Genomic DNA, 19,299 nt, shown 5'->3' with positions numbered 1-19,299 from the left:
TCTTGCACCCTGCCTCATAAGCAGGCAGCAACGTATTATAGGCAGGAGGTAAAGGCAAGCTGCAGCTGGCATGCAAACAGGCAGATTCCTGTAGAAACACAGAAAGGAAAGCAGAGCTGAGCTGGGTACCCTGCCACTTGCAGTCGTGGTTTTTTTCTTCTTCCCTTGCACACTAAGTTGACATTTAACCTTGCATTTTACAATTAATCTGACCAAAAAGAAATACTAAGATGTACTGTACCAAGCAACAAGCACCCTGAAAAAGGACAGAGAGGCGGCTTACGAGCTGCGTTATCTCACCCGCCTGCAACAACCTGTAAATCACGATGGGCACAGGAAAACCAGCCACTGCTGAACGGCACTATGGGCAGAGCACCGCATCTGGTGAGTGCCTAGTTCAAACCTGCTGAGAAAGCAAATTCCATTAAGTTGCACTACTTGGGTGTTTGGTTTAAAGCTAGTCCTTGAACTAGCTTTAGTGTTCACCAGCTAGCACTGAAGAGGTAGCCTTAAGGCGCATCATTTAATACAGAGGCAAGGGGAGCAACAGCAGCAATTTCCTCTCATTCACAGCCAGTGCAACAGGGAAATGTGTCCTGGAAGGAACTGACTCCAAGTACTGCTGCACCTTCACCCTTCCCCACTGCAAGTGGGCTTTGCTGATTGTAGCTCCTAGCCTCTTGGAGCTTCCACCTTCTTGCTACTTTTTTAGCAGTTTCTCTGCAGAATAAACCACCTCCCCCCTTCCCTGGTGACGAAGTGCAGGTTAGCACCTGCAGTGGTGCTTATAGCACTCATTCCAGCCCTGAAACCAGAACAACGTGGGGGATCAGCATTCCATACCCCACTTTTTGATATCCGTATCCCACTATGTTCTGCTGTGCCTCATTTCCCATGTCTTGTTTTACACCACTATGCATTTCCAATATTTCCCCTGACACATCAAAAAACAAAGTAAATTATTAAAAAAAAAAAGACAAGGAGATTAAATCAGGTCAAACCAAACCTACTGCATCTGGAGCATTACACAACCAGTACGTGAAGCAAAAAGGCACTCCAGTTGGGTAGGGCTGCTGCAGCTATAAGCTTAATGGAAACTGCCATCAGCACCTGATACCGTATGCCAGCTGGCTCCAAGTCTTTATTTTACTTTGCAGATTGTTTCGTTTTACATCACTATCTTGCTTTCAATGCTTACCTTTCCTCTGTAGCTAGCAGAGCTGTGACACAGTGTACCTTCCCCTTGGGTTGAACAATTATGATTACATATTTGCGTTAAATTTGGGCACAACATTATAAGGAGAAAATTAAATTATTCAAAACCTACTGACAATAACTTTACCAAAACACTTTGCCACTTATATTTTAACGCTTTGCCTTTATCACTACATAATGTTACATGAATTTACTAAACTGTTACCAGCAAGTACAGCAGAACATTTCTAAATCACATTTATAAACCTGAAATCCATTCTTCATTGCCTTCAGTTTTGCACATCAGAGCACATATGTGACAGAGCAAAACATCAGAAAACATCTCCCCTCACCCTAGTCAAAGTACGTGTACAAATCTTCATGGTACAATGCCACCGTGCAGCAGTGGGTCTTCCAGAGAAAATTAAATAGCAGCAAACCCTCATTACAACGCGTAACAAATCAGAAAGCACAATTTCATAAAGTTTATAATATGTGGGCCTTAATGAGAGATAAGTTAAGAAGATTCTACTCTACTCACATCAGAGGGAAAAATAAAAAATAAAAACAGCATTAAAATGCCTCAAAAAGCAGGATTCATACAAAATTAAAAGTATTCAAACATTTGTACAGTAGTTTACTATCTTCAGTAAATGGCACCAGATTTCAAGTGGTAATGTGAGAAAAAAAATAGTAACATTTCAAATTTTGCCTAGAAGCAAAATTTCTACCTTCACTATTTGCTGCTAAAAGGAAGAAGTAAATGTGAATTGAGTATCGATGAATCTTTAATCTATACATCTTCTGATTTGGTTCGACTCAGGAAGTAGAAAAGATTTTCCATACTCGTTATCTACAGGTTATGTCTACATATAAAAAAATGTGTGGATATATACATTTAATACATACACGCACGCTCATACGTATATACACCAACTAGTAACAAATCATCTTCCCTCCACACAGGTGACCCAGTGAACCCATGCACCACATCAGAACCTGCTTTAAGGCTACACAGTGTATCGATTATGGGACAAGACACAGGCAGCTGCTCTTGGTCTGAGCTATAATTGTTCCACTTCATGATCTATTATTACATTTTTAGTTGTGCATGACAACATTGCAATAACTTAGAATTTGTTGTATAAAAACAATTCCAGAAAGAGAACTCCCTTTTTCAGGGAACAACCCCACTCCCACCCCCTTACATTGTTTTTGTTGATTATAGAATATAAACTAAATCACATCAGAAACCGCAAACGCACTCTTTAGTCTTAATCTAAACTAACATGCATCAAAACATTCTGAAGTGTGGCATCCTTTGATTTTCTCATCTTCTCGATCGCCCTGTGGAGATCCTGCTGCTGCACGGGCCGAATTTCGTCTTCATCATGGCTTCAGAAGAACGAAAGAAAAAAAGCAAGACAATGATTTAGGTGATGTGTGACACCTATTCCTACAATGACAACTTTAGTCCTTGAAAATAGCAATTTGACACAGATCCAACATCACACTGGAAACATGCTTCTATCTGTGCACATAGTCTACCTGCAAGTATGGGAGATAATCAAAGGAAGATCACAGCAAGTGAAGTTGCATGCATGCAAGAGTGTTATCATCATTTAAGGCTGGTAATATAATGCAATAATGTTAACTCTTGCTGGTTCATGCAACCTCAAGCTTAACACCTTGGAACAAATAGTCTTATTTTAACAGTCAAAACGAATAAAGGTAACTTATTTGTTGATCTTTTGGTTGTATAGGGGCAGTTTGTCAAGAGAGTACCTCGTGCTTTCTGTGAATCATAGCAAGGTTTAAAAAAACCCTCAAAATTTGCAATTCAAATTAGAAAACAAAATCTAATATTTGAACAGCGTGTAGCACCAGAAGCCTTCACAACTGCTGTTCAGCTATCGTAATAGAGAAGAAAGGCACATACTTCTCTTCTTCACATGCAGAATTAACGTATTCCCTGACACAGAGGAGTGCTGCATCCCGGCACATTTCTTTCAGATCACTTCCTGAGAAGCCATCAGTCTCCTTAGCAACTTCCAGGAGATCTACATGCCTGTCCACCTGTCCAAAACCAAAAGGTAACAGCGTGAAAACTCCAAAGTCATATACTTTGTTCTACAAGCACAAGATATAATCACCTCTAAGTATTTTTGCTTGCCCTAAGGGTTTTTTTCCCCTCATCTTGCTGTTTGCGAACTAAAAAGAAAATTATTTGATTATGTCTTGAATCCTCCAAGTAGTTCATATCATTAAATGAAACAAACATTTCATTAAATAAAACCCTAACATATAAAAGTGAACAGGTAATTGAAAGCCAACCATCACATTGGTATATTCTATTACTGACGAAGTTCCCATGCAGCTTTGGAAGCCTGTTAGATGACAAAACAGGATGACAGGGATAATGACCCAGTTTCCCAAATGCTCTCACAAGTTTCCTACAACAGCACTGCGTGTGTGTGTGTGTGTGTGTGTGTGTGTGTGTGTGTAAGGCTCTATCAGACCTTAAGGACAACTTCTTACCTATAGCCAATGAACCCTACCCAATCGTAGGGTCGGATTGTGCCTTTCAGTCTTTTGTTTGTTTTTTGACATTATTCGGAAGAGAACATTTATTTTCATAAACACTATTTTAACCAGTAACACAGCAAGTCTGGAAAAAGTTGCCATCACATCTACCTTTTGTTGTTGCCAACGCTCAGCACAGAATAAGAAGCTCAAAAGCAGTTGTTTGCTGAGTTACTGAACAACTGCTCCTGTTTTATACAACCGTGAAAGATGGAACCTGGAGGCAAAATAACACATCTAATTCCATGCACTGCATTGGACCGAACTTGTTTCAGTCAGGACCCTTTATTTATTTATCCAGTTTACGGAAGCTCCTTCCAGCATATTTTCCAGTGCCCTCACATTTTCTTTTCAAGAAGTTAAAGCCAACACAGCCTAACCAAAAGGCTGAAATTAAGGGGCAACTTCTTCTAAGAGGGAAACTCTTCCATGGAATTGGCTAACTGGTGATAAAGACAAAGCCCCAAGCATAACCACTGTTATTTCCAGCCACCAGTCCAACCTGTGGGCTCTGCGGGATAATGCAAGAATGTGCTGACACCCACCAAGTGCTCTTCCAATCCCCACCATCCCTCCCGCTTTTCTTGAAGGACAAAGATTACAGTGATTCTGTCCTACTTGCTCAACCCTTGAGCTCATACTTAAGTCCCTGCTCCCTGACCTACAACTCAGGTTTGGGTCTGGAGCCAGCCATCTGCCTCCCCAGATGTGGAAATGAAGGCAGAAGCCAGAAGCAGCAGCTGGTTTACACCAAGGTGCCTCCTACAATCACTACAGCTTGGCTGTCTCAGTGCTTTGCTCTAAAGCATCCTCCTGCACACAAATACTGAAAAGCCAGCAATGGTCGGCTATGGAGCTGCCCAGTCTAGGGCTGAAGGCCATCAAGAAAGGGATGCAGCAGTGTACCTGGTTAAGAACAACCAGAAAATGTGCACATTGTGTGGCAGGCATTAACAAGGATTTCCCTTCAACTTAGGGAGAAGAAACAAGACTTCAAGACAGGCAGGAAAAACAGTGGGCATGACTACACCCGCCATGCCCATTGTTTTTTTCAAGCCCTCTTTTCAAGGGCTTCCAGAAAGCTTGTTACCCTGGCTGGAAATAAACTGGGCTTGAGAGATCTAATTCCTCTTCCTATGGGATAACCACTAAAGTCTGATTCCACGCAGCCCCAGCAACTGTTACTTGTGTAGCTGTGATTCACTGCCAGATGACCGATACGCCTTACATTCTTTCAGGCCCATGTTCAGAAGACGATTTAGGTTTCTCTTCACTGCCATAAAGCCAAGGTGTTTCATTGCCAAAGCAAAGGAACAACACACTCCACTCGCATGCAAGGGTTGGCTGCAGTTATTTCAGGAACCTGCATAAAGGTCTATTATTTCGCACACCTTTCCTAACAACTCTTGAAAAGAAATAATGATTTAGAACCACAATTTGCAAAAGAAGTTTTAATTTGTATGAAGCTTTCTGCAAATAGGTCATCTTTTCCTCCACAACTTCTTTGGCATTCAGCATGTGTTCTGTTTTCATATGCATATAGTATTTTGCAAGAAGCAAATATTCCAATGCAATATAAACAATCCAAAATGACCACTTGAAAAAAAAACACAAAACTCCTCAGTATCTGCCATTCACAATGATGAGGTGTGATTTTTAAACCTCTGAAAAAAAAAGTTGTTTTTACTAATGAATGGTATTTATTAGGATAGACCTCAATCAACAGACACCTTGCAAAATTAACTTAATGAGAATTAGTGCTGCAGACTAAATTCTGTAAGACTTCAGTGGCAGGAACCTCCAATAGTACAGATCCTATATCCTGCCAGCAGACACTTCCGATGCACTCACAGCTACTGTTCTTCTCATTCTGCAACCCACATGGTGATATGAACACCATATATTATTTGTAAAAACATCCATAGTAGTTTTCCTCTAAAGAAAGTATGAACCACAGATCAAAGTGGAAAAAGCAGCACTGTAAAAAAAAAAGTAATTCCTCCTTTCTTAATTAGAGCAAACAGACTACAGCTCAAGAAATTCAGTAACTTCCTGAGTGAATACTTCATGATATTTCTTTTATTGATCAAAGCAATTTCCAAACATGATTCACCTTCAGGGAGATGAATATATTATCTTGTTATATGACAAGAAAATGGAGACAGAGAAATTACATAATTTTCCTCAGAGATGGTGATTCACCAAGAAATCTGAGACTACTGCTCTGAATGAAGCTCATACTTAAACCAGTAGATGACTCTATTGCTTTAATTTTACGCCACGCCTAAAACCACAGAAGATTCTTAAGTTATAATCAGAAATACTCTGGTAGGTCATCTCTACCTTACTACAAAACAGCCAATTATAAAACAACTCCAGAGCCTGCACTCATGACAACAGTAATTCGGCAAATTAACCATTAAAAGAAGTCTACTTACATTTTCATTTTTCAAAATTAGCTTCAAGATTGCTTCTCTTTGTTTCAGAGCCTTAAACAAAAGAGACAAAACTTACTAGAGAACAAAAATAAACGTAAGTATATCTATACCAAATTTGATCTATAATTGATCTATACCAAATTTGTTCTGATTGGGCTTTCAGTTAAATTTCCGTGACGAAAACCATTCCTTCAAATGGGAGACATGATACAACTAAGGAAACCTACATGACAGCAATTAGGCACGCCACTCGGGTACTCTCACTCCAGGAGCAACACAATAATAAATTTAATTCTACAGATCATGCTTGGGAAGTTTAAGCAATATAAATCACATACCGTAATGAAATTGAAAGAAATGGCTAAGCATAGGCTTACTAACAAGAGAAAACAAAAGGCAGCGAAGAAACTTTCTTGCATCTCACTTTTGTTGTTAAAAAACAAAAACAAAAAACAAAAAAAAACAATAAACTAATCCCATAGACAGTCTGCATCTGACCAGATGACATTCCGTCTCAAAAATATTTCTTCCATTTCCCTCTGCCTTGCAGACAATTCTTTACGGGTAAATTTGGGGCATTTTCATCCCAAACCCGGTTAAACTACAATGTATCATCTACAAGGTGTTAGGTGCTCCATAATAATACTACCTGTGCACACTGTCAGTCCACAGCATGTAAATTATCTTGGCCCTTGATAAAAGAGCTGTAACCGATCTTGGCCATATCACAAAGTACCACAGACAAGAACAAGAGGTGTGCAGTAAGTGCATGAGCTGGTTGTAGCAGGGTAAGGAAAGTTGCATGCCTGTGCCCTAAACGATGCTACCGATTTTAATTCTAGACCTCGGAGAGGAAGCCAGCCTCCATGGTAATATTCTGAGGCACAGTTACCTGCAGAAAATTCATCCTTCTAATAATGGCTCTTGATAAAAAGATGTGGCAAAGTACTAAAATACACATCCATGCCTCTTACTAATTCAAGGAAAAGCTGAAGATGAGTAAGGTGTCTGAAACCCTATGAACAGGCATCACAATAAAGGTACTTAGTGTGCTACAAATGCTTTGTTTCAAGACGTATCCACCCACAAGGAGTGAAAGCCAGTGCAAACAAGACAGGTCTGGGAACATGACTACTCTCTTGCACAATCAATGAGAGTTTTAATCCTTCAGTACAGTCTCTAGGTTTCTGCAAAAAAAAAAAAAAAGAATAATTAAGGGTATTTCCGTAGCCAGAAGGGTATACTGACAACCACAATCCAGCTTTTTCCAATATTGATACAAAAATGTCTTGTGGTATCATTACATGTTCAAAGGCTACTCAAATACCTCAAAAATGATGGCAAGAGCAAAAAATAGTAAGGGTAAGATTGTGACAGCTGGCATAATTGATACAGGCCTGCCTTACTGCCCATTTGTCATAAATTGTAAGGGGAATAAAAACAGTTTTCCAGATTGCTTGCTATATCCAGCTGTGGAAAGGCTTAAGCAGAATGTAGCCTTTGGTATGCAGATTTCCTGCTTGCTTCTCTTCTTGAAAACTAAGTATCTCGTACCCAGAAATTATAAACAGTAGTCAAAATGTACCTGTTTCTTGGCGCCCTCCGACCTGGCTGTCACTCTACCTTGTAGGCAGAGGTATGCAGACACGTTTGTTTACAAGTTAAAACTAAGTTCTCCCCAGAAGGCAAGTAGCTTGTGTGTGCTGGTGGGGAAGGGGAACTGCAAAGCACTGAAATAGCCACGCAGTCCATGAAGGGAGCTGCCCTTCATCTCAGTGCCACAAATGTTGAAATTCTCTCTTTGTTTAATATGCTATTTTCTAAGATGCTTCTGCAGAATTGCACCTTAAGTAGACAATGCACCTTTTGGTTTGTACCCTTCCTGTATCTGCTCAATACTCCCTCATGGAATTCAGTTAACTGGGTTTCCTTGCACTACAGAGAAGACAGCTAATGAAGACATCTAGTGCATTCAGAAAGACAAAACTTCAATAGCAAAGCTGCGCTGGAAAACAACATAGTACTGCCAGCACCCAGAGACAGTATCAAGTACTAACTGCTCTGTGCTGACAAAGGACACACCCTAGTCCTATGCCAAGGACTTCCTTTAGCTACACAAAAACGTACAAGAATAGTTTATTTCATACTTATTTATCCCTCAGCAAAGGAAGATGGACTGATGTCTGTTTCAGAGTGCGGCATCTAAGCCACTTGACTTTTGTAGATGGAAAAATGGGTAGGAAGTGTTCAGGACACTTAAAGTTATTTCAGATAAAAGAATCAAGAAATCAAGTTTCTGGGGGAAACCCCACCTTAAAAAGCAAAGTTCTGTGTACCTCTATGAGACTAAAAGCTGATCAAAAAAATACCCCATCTTTATTTATTTGGGAAAAAAAAAATCCCAGACGGGATTTAGTGGTGATAAAGCCATTTTGAGGCTGATAAAATACCTGCCTGTTGCTCAGCCAGACTCACTGCTTAAGCAAAGCTGGCATGACTTACAGGTTGGTTGATGTGAAACCGGGTTGGCATTCTTCTCATGATTGCAGAGTCAAGATCCTGAGGACGGTTGGTGGCTCCCATCACTATTACCTGTGTACATCAAAAGAAAACGACTAGTTAGCCTGAAACCTGATTTTAAAAACATCACCATGTTACAGTTTCAAAACCAAACATGTGACTCTTCCACACTTTATCAAGAACATCAACATTTAAAGAAGTTACATAAGGCTTCTTGGTACTGATTTCAGCAACTGGATTTAAACGTGCAGCTCAAGAGAGCATTGGTACCACACAGTACCATCTCGGTGGAGATTTTTACATGAGTCTGAAGCCTTCTGATCCCAATCTAAAAGTTCAAACACTAAGCAGTAACCCAGAACTTTTGCTTACAGCTGCTGGTGATGTTTATTTAGTTCCTGGTGGTCTGGAAGGAACTTGAAAAGAGACATTTTGATAAGATATGAGAAGACATTTCGTTCTTGTGCTATGTTGAAAAAAGAAGGGCAATCAGTTCTCTAGAATGATCAAGCTGGTAACTTTTGCAAGCACTAAAATATTGTTAGTTTCTTTTTTTTTCTTTTTTTTCCCTTTTTTTTTACATTAAAAAAAGCATTAAAAGTCAAGAAGAACCTACACGCACTGGTATACTAAAAGAGCAGTGCACCAGACCTGTATAAGCCAAGTTCAATACAAGGAGAGTATTTACCTCATTTGAGTGGATTCCAGTTGTTAGTTTAAGAACAAATTTACTTCCCATTCACATCAACCTTGTTTTCTCATTTGTTATTTTAAGTTATGTACACTGTAAATACCCAGTCACAAAAGTGAAAAATGCCAGGGAAATAAATCTCTTATCAAAACAGCTTCCTGACACCCTTCTGCTCCTTTGTCTGGGGTCACTCTTCCGCAGCCAACAGCTCCTGGCACCTCCAGCAGCTCCTGGCCAGACCAGCTTCCATTTTCTGCATCAGAGTCACCCTGCCACCTAGAGGCTTATTTATACGGTGGCAAATCGCTACACTGAAAAAGCCAAAAGGCTCATTTTTAGGTGGGGCTCCAGGGGTCTTAATCACAGCTCTGTCTAGTAAGGGTAATGCATGCAAGTTCTGTGGTCATGTACGCGTGCCGAGCACTTGCTAATGTTTGGCTGAGCCCAAGCTGTCTCTTGCAAAGAGGCACTGCTGTACCCACACTGTGCTTCCCAAGGGCCTGTGCTAGTGCCCAGTATTGCACCCGAAGCGTTTTTCCCTCCATACAGAGCTGAGGAGCCTTCCCAGAACTGGCTGTGCCTGCAGGGTCTGCAAAGACGGGCTCCCCCAGGTGTGAACACAGCTGTACGGAGCTCCCCCGCGTGCAGCCTCGAGCAGTGCAGCCCTGTTTTCCAGGCACTGTGCCTGAAGTTCCTGCCGGACTCAAGACTACATCCTCAGCAGGTTTAGCCCATAGCTTAACGCGCTCTTCAGGTGCAATCAACACAGGAACAAGTAACACTTGTTACAGCACTTTACAATCTTCTCCTAACAGGTGGAATTTTTGTTACAGTAACAAAAGCCAAATCTAATCCTTATTCAAAGGAAATCTGTTTGGTGAGAATCAGATAGGCAACCCGAATCTCCCAAGTAAACATTTGTAATGAACAAAAGAGTCCAGTGAGCTGGCTGTCAGAAATGAGACAGTACAACTGTCAAAACCACTGCTTAAAGAACACTTCCTGAATAGCAATGACATCCAAGGGAGGAGCCTGAAATATAGTATTGAAACAAAACACTCCCGCTGAAAAACTCCCCAGAAACCTCACTCAGCCACAGCGTCTTCAGCCAATTGTTCGCACGGCATTTTACTGCAGCAACTCCCTGCCATGCAGAGGCATACACCTAAGGGACAACAATAACTTGTTCAAGCTCAGCATGCTGAACTCAAGTGGTCACTATACTGGAAAAGAGATAACATTCAAACATTGGAAGGAATGTATGCTTGCAAGATCATCTTAGCTTCCACGAAAATATTCATACCATTAGCCTCCTACTAGCAGTAAGCAAACACTCTGCTTTAAAGCCTCTATGCACATCTATTCAGTGCCTTCTAACCATTTTTAAAAAAATCCCCTGAAAAACAGTCTTTACTACATGCTTGAGGGAGCAGGAAGAACAAATTTTATAAAGAAAAAACTGATGGGGTTCAGAGGATCAGAACTCATTCACACATTAAAAATTCAGAACAGATTTAAAAACCTGAAAATTAAATATTTGGAGAACAACCATCCTTTTTAAAGGCCTGAAAAAGATTGCTTCAGGTAACACTTCAGAAACATACAGAGCAGGCTTTCTTCTATGCAGCATGCAAGTCATGTTTCCTGGGTGGGTGGGGTTTTTTTTGCCCCCCCCCCCCCTTTTTTTTAGAGCATCAGCAGCTTCTTTTTTTTTTTCCTCTAAAAGACAATAGCTTTGTTAAGATTATGGGGAGGGGGAGGGAAGCATATAGGAATATAGGATGGAAGCACGGCTCCATTAACAGAATTTATTTTGATCGTTAAAAAAAGTAGGGAAATTGATATTAACTCTAAGATAAAGAATTTGAGTCTATTGCTTTTCCGCAGCTAGCCCGATGCTTTTCTGGAAACATAATAACCAACCTGCAACTGAGGTAAATATTCAGATATTTCAATGCCTCTTCTGAAATCAAAGATTCCCTTAACCTGAAGAAAATATTGTTCACAGGGTGTTTTTCAAAGCAGTTTAAAATTCCCAATTTTCACAGCTCAAACTTTACAGCTATATTTTTGAGACTTAAGACACTTCAGAAAATAACAGCTCTTAATTAAAAACAAAACACCTACAGAAACAGTCCTCTCAAGAAGAAACACAATCTATTAAACCATCTCATCCCCATAATTCATGGGTAATCACTGACAGGTAAAGAAACTTTCAGCAATTACTACGTATGATCTGCTACTCTTCCCAAATGATTCAATGTGCAATAGATGAGATAACAGAAGCACATTACTTTTCTTGCCATCCTCTTCACTTACCTGGCAGTTATAATCAGTGTCCAGTCCATCCCACAGACTCATGAACTGAGCTTTCATCATAGCTGTAGCTTCATGGTCAGAACTCGAACGACTTCGTAAGAAGGAATCTGTATTAAAGGAATCAGTAAAGCAGCTGACTTTCAATCCTGCTACTGAAACTATGCTGTTTGGTTTCTCATGTGCAGACTGATTTTATTCTCTATCTTACAAGTACTTTTAAAATAAACGCTGTCAAGAAAGGGAAAATATTTATTACAATGAAGAATAGGATAGTGGAATCTTACCACATTTTTAAGCACATCTTTTAAGTTACATCGCAGAAGTATGTAACTATCACATGGGACTGTCCCAAATCTTGTGATCCAAATTTTCATTTTCCTGAATGGAAACTTAACTTTCACCTCAATTTCTTATGCAGAGATGGAAGCATTCAGAGTCTGGCAAGTTAGAAATCACCAAAGCACACAAAAACAGCAAATTGCAGGACTGATGTGAAGTAGGCTATGTACTTCGCTATGCAGAGCTCTAGCTTTGCTAGGGGTTGCCTTAAGAATTTCCAGCAGCTATGGAAAAGCACATTTTTCATAGCTACAGGAAGGAAAAAAAGCATCTTATGAAAGTAGCCCCTTTGTAAACCTAAAATGGAAAAAGGGTGAAAGCTTTGTCATGCTCCCTTTCTGCAAGCTGTAAAACACACTCTGTGAAGTGCCAGTGATATGAATAAATGAACAATTTTAACTAGACTGCTTACAGCAACTTAAATACCAATGTGACAAGCTCTAATGCATTGAACAACCGGCAACTTCGCTGCCTTCCTAGCTGAAGTTCCCCTCCTAGTTCCATAGCCTGCCTGATTAGACTGTTATTCCTGAGCTCTCCTAATCCCACATTTTATTTCCCATTATGTGCCCTCATGGAAAAAAGTTATTCAGTGTTGAAATGTATCTGGTGATAGCTTTCCCTTTATAAAGAAAGGCTTTCCTCATGAATCTTAGCCTAACCAAAAATAAGCAGCAACTTGTTCCACTTTTAATTTCCTCCATTAGCAAAAAAAAAAAAAAACAAAAAAAAACACGAAATACATTGTTTTTCCTACTATGTCACCATTACTTTTCAATAGTACTTTTATTACTAAACCTTGTTCCATTATCATTCTTTTAAGGAACAGGTGACAATAGCTCAATATAACCATCAACTCAAACCTACAGTCTAATGCCATTCTGCTACAGTGACTTAAAAAGCACATAGATTTTTACCTATTTCGTCAATAAAAATGATGGACGGTTGGAGCTTTATAGCAAGGGAGAAGACAGCAGCAGCCAGTTTTTGAGACTCTCCATACCATTTGTCAGTCAGCGTTGAAGGCTGGAGATTAATAAATCGACAGCCCGCTTCCTTTGCTGTAGCCTTGGCGATCAATGTTTTGCCACAACCAGGAGGGCCATAGAGAAGTACTCCTGAAAAAGTCACAGTGTTAATGTTCTCTGGTTGCAGTACAGAAAACATGCTTTGGCACAACAGACATGAGAGGGTCCGGGCTTGTATTTTGTCCAAGTTTTAAAAGATAGATCATCAAGTTATACAGTGCTCCATCAAATCAAACACAGTCATTTTAGTTATTTCAGAGAGCCTTATTTGAAGATTAAAGCTAAGACTATCTAAAAATGGATGAATATGGTGAAATTTAGGATAAATTTGTCTGAGAGATGACTGTTTTATTACAGTGACTGTAAATGTAACGTAAGATTAAAAACCTATTTTTGTAAGCATTTGATAAGCCTTATTTACGGTTCAATTTTGCTGAGAAAGCTTAGCACAAAGGGGTTAAATAAAAAGAGAGCCCACAAACATTTTAAACAAATCACACACAATTAAAGCATGACATCTCATGTTATTTTTAAAACTTGTCATATTGAAAGAATTCGCAGTAATATTTTTCTAACATAGTTGTAAAGAAAACAATTAAAAAAAATTGGTCAATTCTGAAAAAAAGAATTACCTTTTTTTTTCTGCTTATGCAATTGATGACCATAAAAATAACTAATCTGAAAAAATTATTTTTAACATACGATGCAAGTGACTACGAAAACAGGAGAGCTTGCCCTGTATGGAAAGTATGCTTTAAAAAGATAAATAAATAAAAAATAACTTTCCCTTCCACTTATTAGATCATGACATTAAAACAATTTTCCAAACAGTTTCAGTTTGTGACTTAAACAGAAAGGAGCCTGGAAAAGCTAAACCAGTTACAAAACTGTTTCATTTTTCATCTTTTTGTTCATAAAACTAGGAAGAGATGGTCACAGATATGCAATTAACACAGACAGTAATTAACCGTTTTCAGAAAATTCCAGGGATCAAAACATTAAAAATAATCTTTCTTACTGTGTCCAACATTTTAGATTTAAATTCTTTATGTTTTCTGTAACATACAACGAATATGGCCAGAAGCATTCTAGTGCAGATAGTCCAATTTCTGTTTTACTGTTGGAAATTTAATTTGTCACCCAACAGTTTCCTTACTGCCTCAATACTGTCCAACTCAACTCCAGCAAAAAAAAAATCAATGGATCTCCAAAATGAAAACGTTATCTCTGTCTCTGAATGACTGGAATTTCCATAACTAGAAAAGACCAAAAACCAAAGAAAAGACCCACCATAGAAAAAAACATAGAAAAACCATAGAAAAGACCAAAGACCAAAATTTTTAAGACTAGAGAGCTGTGTAAAACATTAGCTTAAAACAAGTTTTCGTGTCTATAACTTACATTTCCATGATACCATAAAAATACTAATAAGTGTACAAAGTTGTACAGTAGAGTTATAGCTCACCTCGGTCAAAAGACAAGATGAGGTATAAAAATAATCCACAATTTAGGCAATTAAAAATGCAGATTTCATAGATTAATCCATCAAAATGCAACTAAAATCAATTATCACTTCATAGTTAAAATAAAACATTCCCTAAAATTTGAATTCATGGCAGTAGAAGAGGAAAAACCCTTAGGTTCAGACCTAATTGTTACAATTTGGGTAACTGTCAACCTACTTCCTCTTTCTTTTCTAGGTAATTCTAACCTCTCTCTTTTTATTATTATTATTATTTTTTAAATACCAGCATATAAATTCATAACATTTCCTTCCTACCTTTTGGTGGCTGTAAGAGCCTGGAATTCTCAAACAAGTATTTCTTCTTGATGGGCAAGATGACAGTGTCTTTCAAATCTGTAATAACATCATCTAAGCCTGCAATATCATTCCAGGTTACCTGATATGGAAAAACAGTATTAGAAATGATCGAGGGGGATAAGAGATTAAAAGGAAGTTGAAAGGAAGCTGTATTCTTCATGATGCCACCTTAGTTTCAAACTACAGAAATATTTTCTGTGTATTTCCATGGATACGTATATATGCCAAATATCATCCAAACAACAACAAAAAAACACTAGTATCTTCCACGTCCGGAGTGCTTTTATAGGAATAAAATGGAAAACAATTTCTTACATGCATGCTTAGTGGGTCTACGAGATGTGCAGCAATACTCATTTCATATTCAGTAAGCTTGACATTTTTCACTCCAATTTGCTTCATTAGCTTTTCAGCCTAAGGGAAATAAAACGCCAAGAAAATCAGAGGAAGAAATAGATAATTCAAAAAATATTTTTAAAGAACTGCTACTTGGAGTCTGAAGGTTAGAAATAAGAACTATAAGCTTCTCAGTAAGTCACATTTGACAAGAAACTAGATCTTTCTGAAGAGAAAAGCTCTGCTATTTCCAAATGACTTGCTGTCACCTGAGTGAAACTAAGTCACGTCTCAGTTCCCATCAAGTAAGCGTCACACCAACCCTCCCACTGCCCCAGACCCACAAGTCATTTATTATAACCTGAAAAGCTACCAAAACAAACATTAAAACATCTCATCAGAACAGGGCTAGCACACAGGTAACCTCAGTACACTTCCGTAATATGTATGAGTTTCCAAAGCTGATAGAGACATGTTACACTTAAAAAACCAAAAAGCCAAGGAGTCCTTAATCCTTTACAAACTTTGTATAGGATTCAGATGAACTGCCTGAAACTTGTTATTAAAGAGAACTCTATAGTTCCTTCACATACTTATATTAGCTTCATATCCCTACAAATAACACACGTACACACTTTAATGGAAAATTATCATTTGTGTCATTGTAAAAAGCAAACACCCAACCTTCCCTCCCCAACACCACTGTATCATTCACAAAGAATGATGTATTTTCAAGGAAAAAAAAAAAGATACTGCACAGAGGCCAGTCATTTTTTCTATGTATTCAATGTTTTTTTTTCCCAATTTAAAAGGAAAAGTCATTTGTTGTGTCAACACACTTTCGCAATTCATTATCTCTTTACACTCTAACTTGTGGTTAGGTCTGACATGCTTTTGGGATATTGCAACCTCTTATATAACAGCTGGCAGTAGCACAGATTGTGAAAGCTGATTTTTAAAGTGAGGCCATTTTTTTTTTTTTACTGAAGATTTCATTAAAAAAAACAACAACAGTTAAGTTGCTCAAAACTGCAGTTTGAATTTGTGAAATTTGAAGCAAAAAAAAGTTGAAGCGACATTTACTTCAATACTTTCCAAAGGAAACCTTCGACGTTTGGTTCAGAAATGCACCTAAATCTTTTCTGAGAGCATTAACTCCCACGAGCATCTCATTTAAGTACAACATAAGGAATGAGGCTTGTCACTTTTCTTCTCCCGTTTGCAGGGCATTCTGACTGCTGCTGGGCAGAGAGAAAAGGTGCAAACCATTCTTAAAAAGGCATTTGTACAGCAGTGTCCCTCATTGTCATGAGTAACTACATTTTGTGGCTCTGCCACTAAGTTGCCAAAAAGCACAGAGAATTAAGTTATTCCTGGTCAAGGTTTTAAAAAGCAACTGAGAGCATTATTTAATGCAACTGCTGCTCAGCAAAGCTGTCAGAAGCAGAAGAGGTATTGAGACCACACACTTGCACATAATTAGAGAGGCAACATCAAACTGCAGTTCAACAGTTTTTCTACTACTAAAAGCTAAACATTTTAACTTGTTGTAAGATGTAAATACTGAAAACACTAATAGCTCGGATCCTGAGATTTACTAAAATACACTTCTGGTTTTGTTGATTACGTCATTGGTTATTCCAAGTCCAGTTTTCAGTTAGCATATTTCTCTGTCTGAGCAGCAATAAATGAAACAGTATTTCACAAAAGTACTTACGAATAAAATCCTACCTGTTTCTGAGCTTCTACTTTTTGCTTTCTGGTTGGATCAATGGCATCAACCATCCATTTAATGGTAAAGTATGTTACAGCACCAAATATCGTTAAACGAAAAATTAATCCAACCACTTCATTCCGGCTCAGGGGGCGTGAGAAGGTTTCAGCATGGACCATTTTGCTTTTTAACACTAAATGAAAAAAAAGCAGTGGAGAGAGAGAAAGAAAAAAAAAAAGTAAAGCTGAGAAGATGCCTACCTTAGTTTTTATAAAATGGTGTTTAAATAAATTTCCAGGCAGGCAGACAAAGAGCATGAAGTTTACCATGTAGTTATCATTAAGTACCTCAACAACAGCACAGTGCCAATACATAAAACTGGGTAAGGTTAAAACATACAGCGCTAAGTATGATGATGACACGGTTTCACTTCCACTTCCAGGAAGCAGAGGGCAAAGGACAACAGCAATCTGAGGCCTAATTTTTTGACTGATTACATACAAAGTGGTCTCCATTTCAGTCTTCCATTAAGAAATCAGCATTCCTTTCAGCTCCATAATACCTTGCTAAGAAAGAGCACTTTATTTCAGCGCCAAGCTTACATTCCCATTAAGACTGAAATTATATGACTGTTATTGGCCTAAGAATGCTAAGTCATGGAGACAAAGATAAATACATTACTTCAACTAACAGTTGTGTTATTTTTTTCCCTAAGAGGAAGCTTTAAGGAAAGGCACTGAATTGTCACACTCGATGAAGATTGACAACTTCTATTCAGATATGATGAGGTTAAGAGCTGGAGCCTGCACCTAGCAGAATGTATTTGTAGTCTTCTGTGTTAATAATAACCCTGGAAAACTGAAAAAGCTGGATGTGGCACAGAGTTATCAAGGGAAAAGGCTGGCTGCTGCACCATCCAGAAAGTACAACACCTTCACATTACAGTAGTGTGCTGCAGAGAGGAAAAATTCCTCCTAAACAATACAAAAACGCCTTACAAATTGGGGTCCTCTTTCCTTAATCTACTTTCCACTCAAATTGCTGGTTTACATATGAGAATCCCCACAGTCCTACTCACTCACTGCCTGATTTTCCTGCTGCAAGGGCAATTCCTTTTGGCAGCTTCTTCATCCATTCCCTGGCTGACCTCCAAACAGAGCTGTCAGCCAGGGGAAAGTTGGACTACCCAAATATCCTTGAATTCCCCTTTTCTTGGCTAGTAGTCACATTATGTCGACCCTGTATTCAAATAAAGGCAACAACAGTGCCCTACCACGGTCTTTCTTTGCAGAAATTCAGCATGCTGGAATCAGGAGAAGCATCCTGACACGTTCACCAAAGTGAATCAAAAGCTCACTGCTATATTCCAGCGTCGACCACCAAAACAGTTTCGGTTTTGTTTTTTTTAAACACCCTTCACTCCCTGTTTAGAAATGTAAAAATTAAGGTCATTTCTGCACGTATCTACTTGGAAATCAAATAAAATTTGCCTGTTTAGTGTCTAAGCAAGTAATGGAAGCTAGTAGATTCAACACATTCTCTTAGTCTTGATTTATTAAAAGAAAAAGGCTATATATTCACTGAGCAAGAAAACTGGGCTCCAACCCTCCCCCCCCCCCCCCCCCAAAAAAAAAGAAACAACCACCCAAACCAACGAATAAAGCCAACAAGCAAACCAACCAACACCGCGTTTCTCACGCAAACCTTGCTGAACAGCCATTTTAAGGAAAAGGTTACGCTCAAGACCCTCGCCTGAACTTTCCGGGCGCCGTGCTGTGCGCGCCCACCGCCTTGGGCCGTGCCCTCTCCCTCCTCAGCGGCGGCTGCAGCACGGGTGAGGCGAGGGCGGCGGGCGGGCGGCACGCTCCGGCCCCGCGCGGCTACCGCCACATCTCCACCCTCAGCGGGGGAGAACGCCTCCTTCCCTCCCCGCGCTCCCCGCGCCCGCACCGCGAAGGTTCTCGGCCGGAACGCGGCCCCGGCTCTTCCCCGCCGTGCCCCCGCTGCCGCCCGGCCCCGGCCGCCCGCCGGGAGCAGCGGGCCCGAGCCCGGCCCCGCCGAGGACGCGCCGAGGGCAGCGGGAGGGCCGTGCCGGGCCGTGCCGGCAGCCGTGACCTTCCCGCCGCCGGGCGGGTGTCGCCGAGGCGGCCGCTGCCCCGCTCGCTCGCTCCCTCCCTCACCCACCTGCCCGCCCCCCGGGCCGGGGTCTGCGACGCGCGGCTCCCGGCGCGGCGGCGGCCGTACGGGCGGAGGAGGAGGAGGAGGCGGAGGAGGCGGCGGCGCGGCCCCGTGCTTCCCCGCTCCGGCCGGCTCCC

At 40.0% G+C, this 19,299-nt stretch overlaps 1 protein-coding gene across 2 annotated transcripts; it reads right to left on the bottom strand.

The window, feature by feature from the left end:
• Positions 1–1,114: 1,114 nt before the first annotated feature.
• ATAD1 (ATPase family AAA domain containing 1) lies at positions 1,115–19,299 on the bottom strand. Of its 2 annotated transcripts, none has more exons than XM_067000345.1 (10): positions 19,169–19,299; positions 17,002–17,177; positions 15,250–15,348; positions 14,893–15,013; positions 13,002–13,202; positions 11,746–11,852; positions 8,718–8,807; positions 6,216–6,266; positions 3,134–3,270; positions 1,115–2,589 (listed from the first exon to the last, which is right to left on the bottom strand). In XM_067000345.1, exons 2-10 carry the CDS (start codon positions 17,161–17,163, stop codon positions 2,469–2,471), a joined length of 1,089 nt encoding a protein of 362 aa, XP_066856446.1. In that variant the 5' UTR covers positions 17,164–17,177; positions 19,169–19,299; the 3' UTR covers positions 1,115–2,468. The 2 variants fall into 2 exon arrangements, with proteins under 2 accessions (XP_066856446.1, XP_047925234.1); XM_048069277.2 differs by lacking the exon at positions 19,169–19,299 and adding an exon at positions 18,258–18,407.

Source organism: Anser cygnoides, chromosome 7 (genome assembly GCF_040182565.1).
Source record: "Anser cygnoides isolate HZ-2024a breed goose chromosome 7, Taihu_goose_T2T_genome, whole genome shotgun sequence".
Lineage (NCBI taxonomy): Eukaryota > Metazoa > Chordata > Aves > Anseriformes > Anatidae > Anser > Anser cygnoides.
Note: the sequence above shows the minus strand (reverse complement) of the source record. Positions and strands in the feature narration are given on the sequence as shown.